Genomic DNA, 21,369 nt, shown 5'->3' with positions numbered 1-21,369 from the left:
AAGCAGAATTCAATATTTAGCATTTGCTTTAATCAGACATATAGAATTGAGAACTAGTTTGTAGCTTAATGTTTTCTATTTATACTTAATGGGAGAATATAATTAAGTTTACATACATGCACTTCGGTGACACAACGGTGTTTGAGTTATATGTGTGTTTCAGTATATTTACAGTGTTTATTTTATTAATAGGTCTAAATGTAGGTGATCAATGTATTACGTTGACCTTGACCTGTCGTGGTGGCCATTTTTTGGGCCGGATATTGCGTGCCTTGTTTAGGTTTGTGAACTTTGCGTATTTGCAATTGCTATTTGTTCATGTTGCTAATTATGCATGTTTATAATACATGTACTACATATGAATCCTTGCAAAGGAAATATGTTTGTATATATGATTGAGGTCAAGCAAATCTTGTACATTGGTTAAGTCACTAGAACAAATTATAATGTGTTTTTATTTATTTATATTTATAGGAGCACTGTCATTGATTCATTCATTGATTCATCATTGATTGATCACATTACACTACAACTGTGAATAAAAGGTGAAAAGAACTTGTGTGTTACATAAGCTTTTTTGTTTTTACGTCCCAATGTAAAACTTCAAATATAAAACATATTGTGGCCCCACCCTACCCATGGGCCATTAATTGAAATATTCCATCTGCACTACCTCAGGATACCCATCTATTAAAGACGCTTGATACAGATAAACCAAAACACCCATAGGCTGTTATACATTTTTTAACTTAGTTTGGTTGTAATAAGTACAAATATGAAATTCCTTAACAAAATGATGATAAGGGACTTTCAATCTTTTTATGAAGTTTAAATGTTGAAATACGCTGTAGATTATCCCTCCGTTTACTAGTATAACTCGATAAAAAAAAATCCCCAGTTTTGGACTTAATTGAGAAATCATGGGAACAAATTACATTACATACGATAAATAGCTTTCATTTTACTTATAAAAATATAAAGTTAGTTTTCACTTTCATCATTTTTGAAAACAAAGTTTTTAGCAAGTGTTGTCAACATGACTAATCATGACTTAGCTGTTCATAAGAGAATTTAAGGACTTTTTATTATATACATGTATTCCCATGTAAAATTTTGATTTTCCCTCATCCAACCTCCGGGAGCCACAAATTGAACAATCATCCCTCTGTATTACCTGAGAATGATTGCTTATTAATGCGTAATAACCATGGTCCTGTTGATCTTAAGAAAATATATTCTTTCACACGTGTTCCCTATATATTCCAATATAAACTTTGATCCCATATTGTGGTCCCACCTTACCCATTGCGGTCATGATTAGAACAAACTTGAATATGCACTACCTGAGGATGATTGTATATAATAGATATGACTTATTAAGGCCCTGTTTTTGAAAAGAAGATTTTAAAAGATTTTTTTTCCATTACCTCACTTAAAACATTAATCGGAGATCCCTTATTGTGACTTCCCATACCTTTACCCGTGGCCATGATTTGAACACTTTTAAATCTACAGTCTTTAAGGAAGCTTTCACATAAGTTTTGTCTTTTGCCACTATATTTTCACTATTCCTTAATTATCTCTTCTTTGAAAGGGATGTGACCCTTCGTTTGAACTATTTTGAATCTCCATTACTAAAGGATGCATTATGAAAAGATTAGTTGACGTTAGTCCAGTGGTTCTGGAGAAGTCAAAAATGTGTAAAGTTTACAGACAGATGACGGACAATTGCTGATCAGAGAAGCTCACTCGAGATTATAGCTCAGGTGAGCTAACACAAGCATAAAGATCAATCAAACTTCTCGCATTACAATAATAAGTTCTTACTCTAAGGTCTCCAAGAATCACGGTTACATCCCCTTGTCGTCTGCGTTCAGCAAGCTCTTGCAATTTTCGTAACTCCTCCCGTCTTTTCGTGCTCAGTTTGAAGGCCTCTTCTCTCGACATCGGTTTGATTTTATCCTTCTGTTTCATTGCTGCAATGTCTGGAAGACTACCACGATTACCACCAGATCGAGTCAAGCAATTTTGGCTCTCTATTTGGAATTCATTTGGAAGGTTTCCTTTAGATTTTGAAGGAGTTGGCGCTGCGTTTACACCTGTAACTCGCTTTCGTATTCCATTTTCAATGATAAAAGTTTCAGGGTTTCTCACATTTTCACTGCTGTGTGCTGTTTCTTTCAAACCAGATTTAGGACCCTCGTCTTCCTTGACTATACTTGGCATAGTGCTTCTCCTTACTAGATGCTTTTCATTATCAGAGTCTTGTGTTTTGTTGGAAACCTCTAAATGTCGAGGTGGATTATTGACATGGTTTCCTTGCAGATGACTGTCTGGCGTGTGACCTTCTCCCTCGATTTGTTGAGCAGTGTACTGGTCGAAGTGATCATTGAGAATGGTTGAGTTCAAAATCTCACTGTATCCCCGCCCACGCCTTGAACCCGCAAGGAAACTGTATCGCCTAATCTTGAGAGAAGGACTTCGACCGTGAGGTGAATGATTAGGAACGTTATTTTCCGGTGAACTATTCAAACCTCCTACATTAAGGTGGTTCATGTCCGTCGTGTTAAAATTGCGGATCGGGCTTCCATCAGGTGACACTTCGTTCATTGGAAATAATCCTGGATACGGGGCTGAGCCAGGAGGTCGATCAAGGTCATCCATATCCGAATTGTACATCATTAGCCTTGATCGATTGTGAGGGTTGTGATTCGGTACGAGTTTATCATGGCCATAGTCATATTGATCATTACTGAAATCGCCGTTGCCATTTGCATTTTGCTCCAATAGCTTTTTCTTCAATATATCAGTACCTAAAAAAGCAAAAATAATCAATGTTCTCTTCACTTAGTACTATCATTCATGAGCGCAGCAGTTTTATTTGATTTCGATTTCTTGTCGTTTTCATTATAGCGATAAAAACCTTTATATGAACATCAAAACATCTATTGATACCTGGTTGGTGAAATTCTGGGGCGTATTCTTTGGCTTTGATCCGCGCGTGATCCGAGTCTTGTTCCGATTTGATGGCGGATTGTTCTGCTTGTTCAGATTTGGCGCGTGCGTTGGCCATTCTGAAAAACAGCAATGGTAAAGATTTCCTTGACATAAAACATAAAAAGATGATTCACAATATGTTTGACAGAGTACAGACTGCTGGGTGTAATTTTTGTTTAATACAGTGTTGATTTTCTGCATGTTTGCTTATGACCCGCGGTTTGTTCATAACGTCTGATTGTTTTACCAGAGGCTGCAGGATTGGTGCATTGCGTGTTAAGTGAACTCAGGCTGGTTCTACGTGAGAATTGCTTCACAAAAGTATAATGAAAACATTGTTTAATGCATATAGATAAGTACAATACAAAAAAACCTAGTTATGATTAATACAACTGCTCAAAACTGCTGTAAATTGAGAGAGAAAAAAGATATTTTATGTCGTTTTAAAGTTTGATAACCATGTCCCCTGAGATCATAGGCGACTTCGTGTTAGAGTTACGCCGCTTTGATTATCCCACACCGATCACTTGCGAACTGAAGCAGTAAAGTGCAAACCCGGAGTCACAGCAGTTAAAAATACTTATCTTGTTATTCGATGTGACTAAAACGTCAAATTTGTGCCTGCACAACACACTATCCAATATGGGCGCCATTGTTACAACGCTAGGATTTATCCTAGTAATCTTCTCCATAACGTAAAACATATGGCGTTGTCTTGGCTCGAGATTCATATCGAAGAAATATGCGAGATTACAGTGTATGTGGTGCAGTGAGGCTTACTATGTTTGACTACTCAGTATAGCCGATGCTGACTAGAATATTCCTTGTTCAAGAATGCTTGAATTGCGTTTGGTTTTGGGGGTGGATGTTTTTGTTTCTTTGTTTGTTTTTGGTGGTGGTGCGGTACATGTAATGGTATTGGTGTAGGTGATGCCCAAAATTTTCTTTTTTGCTTTCATATTCCTTAATGTCTCAAATTTTATTCTGAACAAAAACGTTGCTTTATAACCAAAGGTATTTTCATCAAATATATTTACAGCGATCAATCTATAATAAACTATCTAAGTAGGGCAGCACATGATCATGACGATGTTTTCTGTGTGTACCAACACTAAATCTGGCATACTTATTCCTGTGTGAATCAAGATATCATGAAGATATCTACATAAATTTCTGTAGACTGTTTTTGATGCATTTTTCGATATTTACAGTAGAATGCTTTGTTGTCGATTACCGTGTCATGTATGCATATACTAACTCTGCACTGTCGTAAAACGTACCATTCTTCCATAAAGAATCAAGGAACTGTTTATAAGTGTAGAATTCGACGTTATAATTATGTGAAAGTTCCACAAACCGTATCTGTAGAGAATATTGTTTGTAGTGCGACACCTGTGTTCAGAATTTTGAGGAGGTAGGTTGAATAGAAGAAAACTGCCTACTATTTCTCTGAAGATCTCAATACCCATCCCCTCCTACGAAAATTAGTTACCCGATGTACATCCTATACTTGTATTCAAGCATGTAGCATCGTTTTTCAAAGGGAAGAGGGCCAGTCGAAAGAGAAGTTGACTTCTTGACTTTACATGTGATAATAACTTTACATGGACGTCGTCAAAAATGATTCTAATTGCCTCTGTGTGGTTCCTGCCAAATTAAGAATCAACCTGATTAATTATAGGTAGTTGGATCACAGTTACACGTGCTGGGAATAATGCTTACATAGTTGCTGACCTTTAGATCGATCAATGGCGTGTCTTATAATGGAATAAATATGTCGGTATAAAACGAGAACAGATGTAGACGTACATATTATTCGATAACAATTATACATGTATATGTTGTAGATTAAACAATCAAACTGATCGATTCTGATTAATTAAAATGATGTGTAACACGTATGTAGGTTATTTACTACTAAATATAAGCAATGCTAATTATCTATAAGCAAACGAAAGTGCACTTAACATGTGAGATTTGAACCAACTGTTCGACACATGATTCAATATTCAGTGGAAGGAATGGCACTCATACTGAAATGATATCGTTCAAAATATATGTGGTTCAAAAACATGCGACTATGGGTTTTTCCAGCGTTTCCTCCTTTTTTAAATATTTACTGGATATATAAATATCAATGAATTCGCGATTCATCTTCGCTCATGTGAAGTCCGCTAGCTGTTAATCGGTAACATGATTAACTGCGGAGCTATCGGTATCTGAGTATGTGCGGAATGAATTCTTGTTATCCCACGAGTCGCACAGGACAAAGACTAATGATCTTAATCACTATCTAAATCTGACTCAGTCACTCAATTTAAATTCGCAGTTGTATCCTCCTTTTTTTCTTTCAATCCGAGCGTTTTGACTATGGTAGATGGTTAAATTGAAGTGGTCGCTCCAACAACTAGCAAATGATGTCGACAGCAATGGACTCGCCAATAATCATGTCGACAGCGAAGGAGTACTTAAAATAAATTGTTCAAAGTTCAAACGGTCATGGTCTAAAGTATATGCTAAATGACCATTAAATGCTGCAGCCCCCAATGCACGGTTAGCGAACATTTCACGTATTTATAGCATGGAACCACTAGACCCTCTATATAGCTTGTGATTCAAGGTTATTTTTTATAAGAAATTTACACATTTTTGTTGTTTATTAGAATACGTGGTTCTGTTTGACCTCCAAACACAAATACAATCCTCTTTGCGACAATATTACCAACAGACTGTCATAAACTCGAGCAAGATACATCGACTTCGTGCATTACTTCATATATATATCTTCTGTTATTGATTGCAGACGACACACGACAGATGCCGGAGAAAGAGAAGAAAAACATGGAGGGAAAGGCATCAGAAATGGATTACTCTCGTCTGATGCCAACTTAAACTGGAACAGGGTGTCGACTTTATATTCACAATCAGTTCAATAACAGAGGCGAGGAATGCGGTTTTAATACCAGTTCTATGTAATGATTAAAATGATGTAGCTATGACATACGACGAAAAATGATTAGAATCCACAAACTCACACAATCTAAATTGAAATTTGGTTTTATGATTTGAAAACTCTGAATTGATATATGATTCCACGCCCCACATACTCCCACACTCTAAAACGCATACAGTTGGTTTACATCCCTCACACGCCCACAGAGTATAGTGAACTATGATCTTGCACCGCATACACTCGCACTGTCTAAGTTGAAATACATCTACATGTAGAACTTCATATCCCACATACACATAATTGAAATACTATACACGATTTCTAAACCCAGATATATTCACAAACTCTTAAACCTAAACACTAATCCATTTAATAAATTTTCCTTTTTTGTGAGAATATGACAAATAGTCTAAACTGTAATATGATTTTAAATTCAAATATCCACACTCTCTGAATCTAAGTAAATGCCATTCTATATCCAGGTACTCCTACGGTCTGAATTGAAAAATGTAAAGAACCATACACTCCGATATCCTTTCAACGGCCGAATATTTTGAGGAATGTTCATCTGAGAAGGGAGAGTTAGAAAAAATCATTTAGAACTTATGAAACACTGTATCAATACACACTGTACATCAAGAGAGAAGATGTTTAATATTCTACAGAATCAGCATCTCGGTCCTCTGGTGCCTGAAGGCGATAGAGCAGGGGTCATACCACAAGAAGTTTGCTTGCTCCGACAAGAAGTTTGTGCGCGAAATACTTTTTTTTTAAATTTTCATTGTGTATTTTCACCTTACTTCCTTCCTTTTCTTTTGTCACCTCCTATCGAGTTTCGTCTGGATTGTGTGCCTGCCTATTAAGCGGAACCTGTACCGGCCAGAATTTGAAGGGTATGGAAATCCGGAAGAATGTTTTGCTTGACACTTATTTGGGGATTTATAGAATTAAACAGATTAAAAGCAGAATTTTGTGATTTTAACAACCAATAGGATACAACTTCCTCTTACGATCCATTTCAAATATGTTATTATATCCTCCCATTGGGATCCAGCGCAGGGGGGTTACAGTCTCTATTTTTGGCCATTGCGCATTTTTACGCCAAGTCCGTGGGAAGGATTGAGTAGCCATGCATGGATCGCTGATATACACACTCTCAACCAATACTAAATACATGTATTTATCTTATTTTAAACCCCACACTTTTCGAATTGTAATGTGATTTAATTTCCCTGAATTCGTCATGATCTCGATTTCATGACTGGGGACATATGATACTTGTGTTTGTGTGTCTGTCTGTTTTCTTCTGTCTGTCTATATTTTGTCTATGTGTGTCTTTCTATTTGTGTCGGTCTGTCTTTCTGTCCGTCTCTCTCGGTCTGTGTCAACCTTCCTTTTTCTCTTCTATCTGTCTGTCCCTCTGTATGTACACGTAGATTAAAAGATTTAACTTTATTTGAATTTGGTTCCATATATAATTCAACATCCTAGCAGACAAAGATTTAATAATATACCCAATATTTGGGCGATAAGACTTTGTGCTTACAGAGAAATCCCGTGGAGTAAGACTGGGTGCCCACCCCCATCCCTCGTGATGGCATCCTGTTTCATCTCACAGTAACTTTGCCGAATTACATTGTGTTATTTGAGTACCAAGCAACTGTATTTTGGTTTAAGTATACAGCTCGTGAGGATATTCTAACCTTTTAAAAAGCATTCTTGATCAGATATTGAATTCCTAGTTTTAGAAGTTAATATCGTAAAACTGATCGATAATAGTCTTGTTTTACAATGTATTTGTCATAAACGCCGAAATGTGGGTCAGCTGCTGTCAAGTCCGATTAGGTGGTTCATCTGATCATGAAATTATATTGGGAAAAATTACCTAAACGTAACTTAGAGCATCTTGCTATCATATTTCCAGTTGATAAATAAAATTCATTTCTCTTGTAACTGTCGCTTTAGATTTCGTCTTCATCATTTTTTGTACAAATGCTATTCTTTGTTGGTATGTGAAAGTTTTGGTTGGTTTTAAAGTGTTCAACGTCCCTCTCGAGAATTTTTCACTCATATGAAGACGTCACCATAGCAGGTGAAGGACTGTAAAATTTAGGCCTATGCTCGGCGCTTACGACCTTTGACCAGGGGGAATCTTTTTAGTGCAACACCTGCTGTGACACGGGGCCCCAGTTTTTGCGGTCTCATCCGAAGGATCGCCCCATTTAGAAACCTCTTAGACAAGCAAGGGGTACTGAGGATCTATTCTAACCCGGGTCATCACGGGACGGTATGTGAAAGGACATTTAAAGCTGCATAATGATTTGATTGCAGCAACGATATACACAAATTTGTGTTGAAGCGATTGCTTGCTTTTTGTGTGACTTTTTATCTTTGAAAATTCACTTTTACCTTAAGTGTGTTAGCTTCCACCTGTTTTAATCCATTAGCAAAACGTTTAACACTAGCTTGTCCAGCTTCTTATGTCCTTAAGATGACATACTTTACCTTCTCATGACGTCATATATAAATGCTCACCTAGTAAGTGCAATATCCGCTTTTTGTAAGGCAATTTGAGCTCCTCTCTGCGCCGATACAACCGCATTTTCAACTCGCTCTTTTAGTTTTGAGGTCCGTATTAAAAATAACTTATGCTTCTTTCCTGAAGATATTAACACATTGTTCTTGTACTTTCCTTCCTCACGGGTGCCGTCCTTAAACGTAGTCACACCATAGCCGTATTTCTTATTGTTAAACCACTCGCCTTCATATTTTAATCCGTCGGATCTTTGGCTTACTCCAAATCCCGATCTCTTGTCATTTTTCCACTCTCCCATATAGGATTCCGTAACGTTGACGTCAGTGATGTCATCTTGACTAACAAAACTAAGATTGCTATCCGTATACATAGAGGCGTTGGTGAGCCCTGACTGTGTGGAATCCACACTAGCATGACTAAGACTACTGATTGTACTTCGAACTGACCCTGTTCCGGGCCGTTTGGGCGACGAATCGTTGATGTCACCTGTACTTTTTTGTTTCCTGATTTTGATCTTGCTGAAAACAGATTTCTTGAGACTAGAACGTTTATCTAATATCGAACGCCTTCGTGTTGGAGGTGTTTCGTCACTTTTTGCTTTTAAGACGAATCCACCTCGACTTTCGTCTAGTTTTTTGTCTCTACTTTTTACGACGAGTTCGTCCTCGTTTTCGCTGCGAAGGGAGGTAAGCGAAGCACGCACCTTGGGGCGGTAATGGGAAGCAAGTCCGTATGGAACACTTTGTCTCACCCCGTAGCCATGCCGCATGCCCCGAAGCCATTGTCCTTGATACGTACCTGAAATGTTGGGAAAATATAATGAACTTAAACTGCATCAAGTATTCATTATTTGTGATATGACATTTGTATACAATACAAATTTATGTTGCAATCGAACTCAGGATACCACAAAGACACCATTCTGTCGACCTAGAAATCATGTTCTTTTCTGCTCTCTATGTCATTTGAATTTTGTAGCGCGTGTACTCGATCTACATTAGATTGTGAATAAAGTAACCCACTTTCATTAATATCCGTTTTAAATGACATTTAAATTCACCAATATCAACTTTTGCCATTTTATTGTTTTCATTTCTCAAAGAAGGCACTGTGACGGAAAAGTGACTCTGCAACTAAAATTCTTATCACAAAATATAAAATGAGGAATGTATTGTTATAAAGTTGTATGTGTGTATCATGAAAATTTGAAAACAATAGAGGCATACGACTATTTACAAATCGCCGCATGCCTCTACTGTTTTCATTCTCCCATAATGCAAACAACCTAGTCATTCTTCCTTATATGAAAATGGAATGCAAACGCAGACAGTGTAAAATTTGTAAATTGTTGGGATCTACCGTATCAATTTCAATTATATCGGGAACATAAAATACTAGAATATCAATATAACCTTGACGTTCACAAATTGCTTCAACACGTGTAGAAAGTTTTATGAAACGATGGAAAACTAACAATATGTCAGAAAAAGTTGAGAAAATCAATAAAAAAACAGGCTAATGTATTTAAGCGTAAGCCAGAAAGACGCTTTGCTGTCTATATCTCATTGTGTATTTCACTTGTCGAATCAGACACATGGCGATCGATTGGATGTTTCCATTTTTTATTACATTATCGTTATTACGCATTCATAAGAGAATATATTGAACTCTACTTGAATCTGCAGTTGACTTGGGTTAATTTGATGGCAATAACATTAAGAAATTAATATTCTGGCAATTCCGTATTGTCTAACACTGACAATATGGAAGACACGGAGTGTTTTCCAATGTTCCATGTGATTGAACAAATCCATTCTTTTTTATGTTTGTAGAGCTCTTTTCAAAACCAGTTTTTCGTCATTTTGAAGAGAATGTCACCACGTTTGGTGGGTTTTTTATTATTATTATTATTTATTGTGTGTTGTTTTACGTCTCATTCGATAATTTTTCACTCATATAGTGACGTCACCAGAACTAAGTAAAGTGTCACACATGTTGACCTATGCATGATGCTCAGGGACGTAGCTGTGAGAACTTTTCATCGCGACAACGTCTACCAAGACAAAGAACCTGCGTTTTTAAAGTCATATTTGAAAGACGTCACTTTCACCTCGAGTGCTTGAGTCTTGAATATGAATACACATCTAACCTATAGCCAACACGGTTGGTTAACACTTCTAATGCCGGGCGATGAACAAAGGAACAATAACTACCTTTTCACAATCACTTCCTCCCTAGGAGCCGAGGGGAGGGGCCAAAACATAAAAAGAAAACAAGAGCCGAGGGGAGGGGCCAAAACATAAAAAGAAAACAATCTTGCAAAAATCTTGATTAACAGACAAAATGTGTGCATAATTATGACAAACTAGGCTTACGAAATTCATGACCCCTAGGTCAGTGGTTAAAGAAGGCTCTGAGGCCCATACTATGTCTATAAAAAGTATCCCCCACAATTGTGAAATTAATGTGCCCTTGATCATGAGTTCCGGCGTCCGTTTGGTTCTCTATGGCTTATACAAGTATAGTGAAAACGCATTAAACTGGACACCAAACAACTAAACTAAAAGTGTTCCATTGGAGTCATCCATGTCTATCCCTCCATCTTATTTTGTTTCGGACAGCAACTTCGTAACGGAGAGACATTAGAAGTTCGTCTTCGGCACAAAGGTTGCTTATGACTTGAAAATGTGTATATATATATCTGTCTAAAGTCAAGGTTTCCACTCTCCAGTGAAAATAGTTGAAACTATTGGAGCAAATACCACTGTAATAGAGAGACATTAGAGGCTGATATTGGTCACGGACGTAGTTTATGAACTGTGAAGTATCACGACCCTAATCCAGTGTTATTTGACCAATTTCAAAGTCACCAATAAAACGATTTTATGTCAGGCCATGAATTGGTAATGGAGAGATGTTAGAAATTTATACTTGCCACAAATGTTGCTAATGAGCAGACAATATGTGTTGGTTCTGAGGAAAGGACATTTTGCTAATCTCCATAAAGCTCAGTGGTAAAGCGTTCACTTCGTAACCGGGAGGTCATGAGTTCGAATCCCGATCGTGCCATGACCGTGTCAAACCTAAGACTAGTAATTACTCTTTCGCCAAACGCTCAGTATTTAGTAGTGAGAATCATGGGTGTGTCGCGACAGGCTTCTGTACGTTAAAGAACCTTCACTGCTAAGGTAGTGATAAGCATAGAACTTGGCACTTCTCAATCTGAGTGAAAAAATCTCAAAAGGACGTTAAACAAAACAAAAATAGTTCGAAGCACAAGTCCTAAATCCAGAGAAATTATATACTCATATATAATGTCCCATGACTCCCAAACACGGTCATTAAGTCAAGGCTACCGGTTAAAAAGTTGAAAACCCTTCTGTGGGCCACAACGGTATACAGTGGATAGATATGGTAAGTTCATTCCAGGAGCAGACACTAACGATGTCCAGACAGTGTATAACAACACTGGATTAATGTTAATAAGACAAAGTGAAGGCAACTGCTAAATATGCTACAAGTATTTGTTTCAAGCCATAATTCTATAATCGAGGGAAAACTACAACTCTCATGAAAACATGCACCAGAAAACTTGAAATAGACATCATAAACGACTTCATATGAAACAGACAAAAGACCTGGATTCAAGTCAACAACTTTGCAATAAAAAAAATAAGAAGAAAAAATAGAAAAAAATTAAAGTAGGAGCACACGAACAGTGAATTTATTTTCGTTTTCTCGCTACACAACTGCCAACTCTTCTTTTGATACAATTTCTGAGAGAAAGGGTAAAAAAAAATGTTCCTGTTTTATTTTGGTTGAAACTGGTATAAAACACTTGTCTGACACTGCAGTTAACTGTTACATAAATTTCTCTAGAAATCATTCAGACTTTCCTGTATTTTTATCCAGCCATGACAAAACCTTGGCATCCGCTTGTAGAGAGCAATTGCACAAAATCTATTTGTTTCAAGGCGTCTATATGTTTGCCTTTTAGTTCTGGCAGCAACTACAATATCATCTCAAATCAAGAAATGAACTTAGTAAGGATAATGTACAAGATGTCTGAGACCAGATTCTTCAGTTAGTAATATTTTCCTACTTCTTACGATAAAGTGAAACATTCTAATGAATAACGACAATTCGGATTTATTTCTCTCAACAGTATGGGGGTTATGTATCGAATATGTGTCCAATCAGAAGACATTCATCATTGTAGATCATTAACATGACGTATTCGAGTTCTTTTAATATTAACTTCAAACAGATACTTATAAATACCTATTATACCTTTGTAGTGTTTCAAAGCAGATCTATGCATTGCTATTGAAACATAAATGGCGATTTCCACATTCACGGTTTATCATAAAGATGAACAATGCGGAATTCTAAGCAAAATGAGCACCCACGTGTACTAGAATTAATGGAAAAAAATCATAGCCTCAATCATTAAGCAGTATTAAGATGTAGTATATTAGAATGGACCGATAAAACTTGAGCGCGTCGTACAACTCTGCCTTGATTTGGATGGGTCAAACTAAATTCTTACTGTTTTAGGTCATGTAGATTAACGTATAAATTCTCATCCCGTCCGCCCCTCTCAAAATGTCCCATCCCGGTTTTCATTATCATTATTATCTTAGTTTTTGTATCTTTTTTAAAGGTCCAGAAAATATATCTTCCATAAAAAACGGGCTCGGTATACCAAAAACTTAGGACATTTCAACGGCAATCGGAATACAATCGTTCCAATCGAAACTCCTCGAATGTCTCGCGCACTCGACATAGATCTCGGATGTAATACGATGGCATCCATGAGCGAATTTGATGCATTGTCAATTGTGAAGTCACAGCAATGCATCAAATTCGCTCATGGATGCCATCGTATTACATCCGAGATCTATGTCGAGTGCGCGAGACATTCGAGGAGTTCCGATTGCAATCGTTCTTTTCGATAACCAGTTACGATAATAACCGAGTTGTTACGATTCATTTCAATGACATTTTGGTGCATGTTGCGTCATGGTAACCGACGTGATATAAGAGTATGCAAAGATGTGATATATCACAGCGTGACCGTTGAGACCCTTACCATCTTTAGACGTTTGATCCGCCTATTCATTTAACGCGTGAAAAATATAACGCAGTGGACGTAAATAGTGTATTGCGACGTCATATTTACAGCAACAAAACTCCCAGAAGATCTGGCTAGTACACATGTAGATATGTGATACTCTGTACTAGTTACCTTCATAACGAAAGCTAACCATGAACACGATGATAGTTTGCATGTTCAATTTGTTGACAGCAGACAATCAGGGCCGTAAATTAACCTTCAATTTGGAGGAGGCAGGAAATTAGGCGGGGGTCTGGGGCACATTTTGTGCACACTGAACACGTTTCGTGCAAAATCCTTGATTCTAGGGCTTTCTAAGATGTTACTTGACTAACTCATTCTAAAAGAAAGATTTGGAATGCTTTTTAAGGGAGGTATCATGTTCTTAGTTATTGGAAACAACATAAATTCTAATGAACTTTAAATTTTAATTTTTTTGGCTCAAAAGTTGGAGGAGGCAGCTGCCTCCTCCGCCTCCATGTAATTTACGGCCCTGACAATGTTAAGTTTCCGTCAATCATGGAAAGAGACGAATATTCAAAAGCAAATGATTATATTTAGATATAGATTGACGGATAGTAGGATGTTTGAATACACACATGAAATTAACACGCCATAACAATTTACTTGTGAATTCCATTCAATTTTATGATGTTTCCGGTAAGTTCGTATTTATTCGGAGATGACTAGCGAAAAATCGGTGTATCATGACGTCATATTGATTGATATGTTGTATATTGTTTAACTCGAGAATATTTCACTTGAATGGAGACGTCACCACTGTCGGTGAAGGGCTGCAAAATTTAGGCCTATGCTGGGCGCTTACGGTCTTTGAGCAGGGACGGATCTTTATCGTGCCATAGCTGCTGTGACACGGGGCCTCGGTTTTTACGGTCTCATCCGAAGGACCGTCCCATTTAGTCGCCTCTTGCGACAAGCAAGGGGTACCGAGGATCTATTCTAACCCGGATCCGCACGGGATTCATGACGTCATATATTTCGAAGCGCTTTATCATCGGTAGTAGAGATTACTAATACCTGCAATACACCATCCGTGATTCGATAAAAAAAAGAAAAAAGAAGATTCAAAGCAGGAGAAACTTGCATAATTCACGGGATGTCATTAAAACTAATTTTATGTGAGGAAAACGCAATAGTTCCGCGGTGTCGGCGACATTTTTCCAGAGCACTATGGGTAATCTTCATCATGTTTCAGCTGATGAAGAGCAAATCCCGTGATTCACGTGTGTAATTATTGGAGCTAGCTACAGTATGCAGTCGCTTCGCTCGCTATCACATGTAGTTGTGAAGGACTGGTGCGGTGTACTGTGCGGTCACTTATGTTGACCTAGCTAAAACTGATTTAACGAAGATGTCATCGAATGTGAACGTATGCGGCACTGTGTCCTGTGTTTGGAACTTTATTGAATCGATGCCGAATTGCACTGCTAACCGACTGAAGTGACCGATGCATTGTGGTACATTGATGATAATCACGACTCGTTGGCAAATCGGGCACCTCCTGTTCCTGCGCACCTTGCATATTGAAAAATTATTATCGTCCAGGAAAGCGCAAAAGAAAATAAGTAGACTGATCAGTGTCACTTGAATATGTACTTCAGAATCACTCAACAACTATCATGATGTTGTATGAAAAAGATTTTTCTTTCCTCAAATAGAACAATGTCAAAAAAAGGCAGAGATAGAACAAAATGGTGTAAAAAAAAAATGCGAATAGATATTTTGAAGGAAAAAAATAAAATCCATTCATTCTCACCTTTTCTTTTTTCATACGAGGATGATAATCTAAAAGTTTATCTTAGATGTAGCTGTATTCATTGGGGTTTTTTCCCCCCTTAACTAAATTATCCTATGAGGATGTAATTAAGAGACTAGGCAAAGTATTGCAATTTTGAAAAAATATATATATGAACATGACTTCGAGCAAACAAGTCACATACAGCAGCACTGCGACTCATGGATGACATTTACTCCTTTCATTGTATAACGGTTAATCTGATAGGACGAAATCTGTCATCGGTATCGTTCATAACAAATAGTGCTCAAAAGCTGTAAGTATTATTTAGCTACAGTTGTATGATAGAGACGTGGTACTGCTATAATTTCATTGTCATAATCATGTACATTTTATCACAATTTACCAAATACAAAGAAGGTATACAATAGAAATACACAGCTTTATATTCAACAGTAATCAATATTTACCTTTTTCAGGCCAAGTCTACCATAAAACCTGTACATATCGTTTTTTAGCATTTCCCTGTGACCTGAGTAAGATTTTTTCCACGTATGGAAAACGTAGAGAACAGCTTAAAATGTACATATGTAAATATATCAGTGATAAAAGTGTAATTTTGGAACACGTGATAATTCGTACATAAACGACAACAGCGAATTATCACATACTCTAGTGTGCATTGTATATATCAGCCTCATAACCTGCCAAAACCAGCCATTTGTTCCTTAAATATATCATACTTTTATATCTAGTCTTTCTTAGCTTCTACTTTTCAAAATATACTAAGGTTGTTTCTATTTTATACCATCAAAGTTGAACAAAATTTAATATTGATACATGTATATCGTTTTTTGGAAGAAAAAAAACCCATTAATGGGGTACCAGGAGCAAATTAAAATAAAATTTCTCAGTTCTTTTAATTGATGAGCATTTTGTTTCAACGTAAATCGTGTTTCTTGATCGAGACTTGGTACTCCTCGAACGGTTGTAAATTTTCTAGCACTTGGAAATTTTATACAATCGATATTTCAGAAATATACTAAAATCACTAGGAATGAATTGACATTTTAGAATTGGACAGAAATTAAGTCGGATTTTGTACAAATGCTATGGAATTATACATTTATTGTTAATTGAAAATAGCGACTAAAATAAACATGAAATTCGTCATCCTTGCGCTGAGGCGTAAGGAATTCAATAAAGGCGAGGATAAAACAATAATTTTGATTGGAAATTTATTTCGTCTAGTAATCAGAAATGTCTTATCGCGGTTTTCTAAGACTTTATCAGTTAAGCTACATCATAACAAAAGCAGGATTTCTTGTATGTCTATTCCTATGCCCTATAAGTAATTTAATGACTCGATGGAATGACAAATTTACTGGATAAATGAAGGTAGAACGCGGGAGATGGATATTCGATAAATCGCTGAATTATGACCATGCACCACGGGAGAGATATACTTTTGTCACGTGTTTCATCATATCAGATGAAGTTGATTGTTAGCAACAAAATGCTGCAGTTCTAGCATTCCAGTACAAGTCCTATTGCGTCATTAGCAACAGGAACACAAGGCTTCGATCCAACCCACTCCAGATGCTTAACCTTGAAAAAAGGACTCCTGGTTTCGTTTTATGAATGAGTTTACATCATGATAGAATTGCGTGTATGACGGTGCTCTTTTTCTCTGAAAATTACGAAAACTTTCTAATTGCTTTCGAAATTTAATTCAGGCTTTCTTGGCTACTGCATTGATGAAATGAATACAGGGAAGCTGAATAGAATATTCCCATGATAAAAAAATTTATATACCCCAATCATTATCTATCAACGTATAATATGATTCAAGAAATTTAAAATGTGGATAGATACCTGTACATTATCATGTTATAAAAGAAACAAATTGGATTCTAATTTATTGTCATTTGCTAACCTCAGAATTTTTATGTGAAGGGAGAAAGAAACAGAGAGAGAGAGAGAGCAGTAGCAGATATAAGGGGGCGCACCCCCCCCCCCCCCCCCGTTCAAATTTAGGGTAAATCATGGTCTCTTGTTTAGGAAAAAAACGATAAAAGAAACAATCATATTTTTCACTTTCAGAGAAATTTATGGCAATATCTTTAGATTTACTGTTAGTTTTATTGGGAGAACTTATATTTCATTACAAAAAAACTTCAAATTTGTGTCATTTTATTTATTTCCCCTTATTAAAATGACAGAAAATAATACAAATGAGTAGATATCTGAAGCCCTATAAAATCCAGTGGCTTGGACCCCTGATCCCCACAAAGGCGCTTCGTTCTGGACCCATTGGGGGCCTTAAGGCAGCCCCCATACTCCCCCTGTCTCATGAAGTTGCGCCCTCCCCCCTAACTTAAGTGTATTATTTCCAATAGGACGACCTCACGAGAGAGAGAGAGAGAGAGAGAGAGAGAGAGAGAGAGAGAGAGAGAGCACTTTCTGAAGATGTGAAAATACTTTTCCAATAAAGAACGACCCATGCTCTCGAGCAATAAGTAAAAGTTATCTTTGATATTTTAATTAATATGCTTTTTTACCCATAGCAATTACACGCTGCATAAGACTTACTGAAATGCATAATCATTCGCATACATATAGATACATGTACATTCGCTTGGCCAAAATTTTAGAAATGGTTTTACGAATGAAAAGCTACATTTCATAGCATCACTTAATTCTTCACATTGGATTTAAGTTGATAAAATTGTACCGGAGCATTCCATTGACATCAGATAAAATTGTTCCAAAGCATTCCATTGACTTTTTTTTCAAACTGTTTATTGCAAGATTGCATAAAAGAAAACTGAAAGATAAAGACAACGAGCAGAGGTCTGGGTTGAACTCGGAATCACCTTTTTAAAAAGAATGAGAGAATGGTTTAAAGATTCTATTAGGATTTAAACTATTTTGATCTTTATAATTATTAATGAGTTTTAAGACAATAACATTGCTTCAGAGGTTTTCAACTTTTGCAAGATTCGCAGAAAAAAATCACGTTCGTTAAAAAACCCTGTAATTACCTTGCCAGTGTCAGAGAAATAGGGTTAATGAGAACAAGTTGTAAGATTTGTTGGTTCGCTGCATGTAACTGGAGAGAAACTTAATAATAAACGGTGGTAGGGCGAGAGAGAGAGAGAGAGAGAGAGAGAGAGAGAGAGAGAGAGAGAGAGAGAGAGAGAGATCTATAAATCATGGGTATACAGCATGAGACTTCCTGTTCAAAGGCCTTTTGTGCTTAAAATGCTAACTGACGCACTGATGATGAAAAAGTAACACGTGATATTGTTTCACGACCGTAATTGAACAAATATTGGCATACAAATGTCAACTGCAGTACAGTCAATGCTACTATCCATGCTGTACTTTGTACTAATCTATTTGTAATCACGTAGAGTTGCAGATTAAGATTAAAAACCAATTCCAAATCATCAACGCATAATCATGTGAAATTGGAGAAAACTATTTTTATAAAGAATCTATGCAAGTAAATGTTATGTATATAAAAAATAGTATTATGTAAGAAGCACTGAATTACATAAACAAATCACATGACACCATTTAATGAAACAAGGCATGTGCAAACGGAAATAACGTTTCAAAAATTAAAAAGAAAAAACTCCACACACATCAATTTCATTCTGTGGATTGTTTTAAAATTTTGTCTTTTTATAGTCTATCTGTGGTTTACTAGAAAAATGTGAAACAGAATCACAGACAATATTAAAAGCATATCAACGTTGTTTTTGTGATGAATAAAAGTAGATAAAATATGTCGAACCATGGTCACGTGACTCACCAGATATGTAAACTTTACCAGGTTTTGTTGGTGATCCTGGATAAGTTGGCATGAAAAGACAAGAATTAATCATAGAAACAGATTAAGCAAAGCAAACCTTCTTATCGAAAAAATACAGCTTTAAAACAAACATAATCTTTATTGTGTACCTAATCCGAAAAATCATGCGAAAAGGATACAACGAGAAAGAAAGATTATTGTGGTGAATATGTGTTAACTTGAAATAGAACTGATTTCAGCCTTTAAACCCAAACCTATCAAAGAACTCACAAAAATATAAAATAAACTTATTATACAATTGAAAAACATTATTGATAGGTGTACACCTTCTATTCTGTTTACATTAACATCAGGTCACGAAACACTGATTTACTAATCAAAGATTTTTATATTCATTATTCAATAATCGAAGAAATTTATTTCAGGCCTGTGTTCGGCAGACCTATTTATAACACACCAATGGGTTGTTTTTATGGGTGAGTGCTAAATACGGACCTATACATAGCCGCATTAGTTACCACTCTAGTTTTATGTAGATAGAGCAGAATCATCAACGAAAGAAATCCAAAGTATGCAATCCTAATTATAGAAATACCAATGCATTGGACTGTTTTATTCAACACCTCAAATGAATTTCCTTAAGACAGCTATATAATTGTGGAACTACGGGTTAAACAGAATGTGCACCGCTTGATAAGAAACACGAAGCCTTACGATTAAATCTCACCAGCTTTCAAAGAATCAAATGACCCAAACTTCCTTTAATTGTCATACTTTCTAGTCATCGGACCCTCTTACATTTTAAGCGGTAGCATTTTTTGCATGTGATTTGGTATATGAGCGGTAACGTTTGTGTGATTTGGTATATGAGCGGTAACGTTTGTGTGATTTGGTATATGACCGGTAACGTTTGTGTGATTTGGTATATGAGCGGTAACGTTTATGTGATTTGGTATATGAGCAGTAATGTTTGTGTGATTTGGTATATAAGCGGTAACGTTGATGTGATTTGGTATATGAGGAGTAACGTTTATGTGATTAGGTATATGGGTAACATTTATGTGATTTAGTATATGAGCGGTAACGTTTATGTGATTTGGTATATGAGTGGTAACATTTATGTGATTGGGTATATGGGTAACATTTATGTGAATTGGTATATGAGCGGTAACGTTTATGTGATTTGGTATATGAGCGGTAACGTTTATGTGATTTGGTATATGAGCGGTAACGTTTACGTGATTGGGTATGTGGGTAACGTTTATGTGATTTGGTATATGAACGGTAACGTTTATGTGATTTGATATATGAGGAGTAACGTTTATGTGATTTGGTATATGAGCAGTAATGTTTGTGTGATTTGGTATATGAGGAGTAACGTTTATGTGATTTGATATATGAGCGGTAACGTTTATGTGATTTGGTATATGAGGAGTAACGTTTATGTGATTTGGTATATGAGCAGTAACGTTTATGTGATTTGGTATCTGAGTAACGTTTATGTGATTGGTATATGAACGGTAACGTTTATGTGATTTGGTATATGAGCGGTAACGTTTATGTGATTTGGTATATGGGTAACGTTTATGTGATTTGCTATATGAGCGGTAACGTTTACGTGATTGGGTATGTGGGTATATGAGCGGTAACGTTTATGTGATTTGGTATATGAGGAGTAACGTTTATGTGATTTGGTATATGAGGAGTAACGTTTGGAATTTACGTCCCAAGCGTGTGAACAAAGTTTAGGATTCTGACTTTGTGATAAATTAGTTGTATAGATGTGCAATAAGATTTCAGATGTTGAAAATGACGTATATTGTCCAGGTGAGTGACAATGTTTAGTTTTTTAAGGCAAGTTCAATTCCAAGTAACTACTGTATATGCATATTGTGGAAGTCCTAGAATTAGGCTGGCTGTTTACGCCAATTTTTTTTTTTTTTCGTTATTTCGGGACAAAAAGACAAAAGAATGAAAAGACAAGAGAACAACAGTTAGCATTCGGTTGTCTTTTCGCCCCGACATAACGAAAACAGGACCGAACAAAAGCGATAAAAACAACTTTAACGACCTAACTCTGCCATCTTTATGTTCCCTCTTATCTCGCCTTGCCTCGCTAATTTGTCGTATTTTCACCTCTAAACATTTTACGGTATCAGGTATTCAATTGCAAATTAATCAAAGTCTACAA

General features: G+C 36.4%; 1 protein-coding gene across 4 annotated transcripts in view; it reads right to left on the bottom strand.

Annotated features, from left to right (window-relative positions):
* LOC125663990 (junctophilin-1-like) overlaps positions 1-21,369 on the bottom strand; it is a 58,577-nt gene that overhangs the window by 9,954 nt on the left and 27,254 nt on the right. For 3 of the 4 annotated variants that reach the window (XM_048896483.2, XM_048896482.2, XM_056140250.1), the window contains 3 exons: positions 8,486-9,284; positions 2,956-3,074; positions 1,828-2,813 (listed from right to left, as the gene is read on the bottom strand). In XM_048896483.2, coding sequence (XP_048752440.2) covers positions 1,828-2,813; positions 2,956-3,074; positions 8,486-9,284 — 1,904 coding nt within the window. Of the gene's footprint in view, positions 1-1,827; positions 2,814-2,955; positions 3,075-8,485; positions 9,285-19,178; positions 19,246-21,369 lie in introns of those variants that run through there. The other variant, XM_048896484.2, reaches the window with a different exon arrangement.

This window comes from Ostrea edulis, chromosome 1 (genome assembly GCF_947568905.1).
Source record: "Ostrea edulis chromosome 1, xbOstEdul1.1, whole genome shotgun sequence".
Classification (NCBI taxonomy): Eukaryota; Metazoa; Mollusca; class Bivalvia; order Ostreida; family Ostreidae; genus Ostrea; species Ostrea edulis.
Note: the sequence above shows the minus strand (reverse complement) of the source record. Positions and strands in the feature narration are given on the sequence as shown.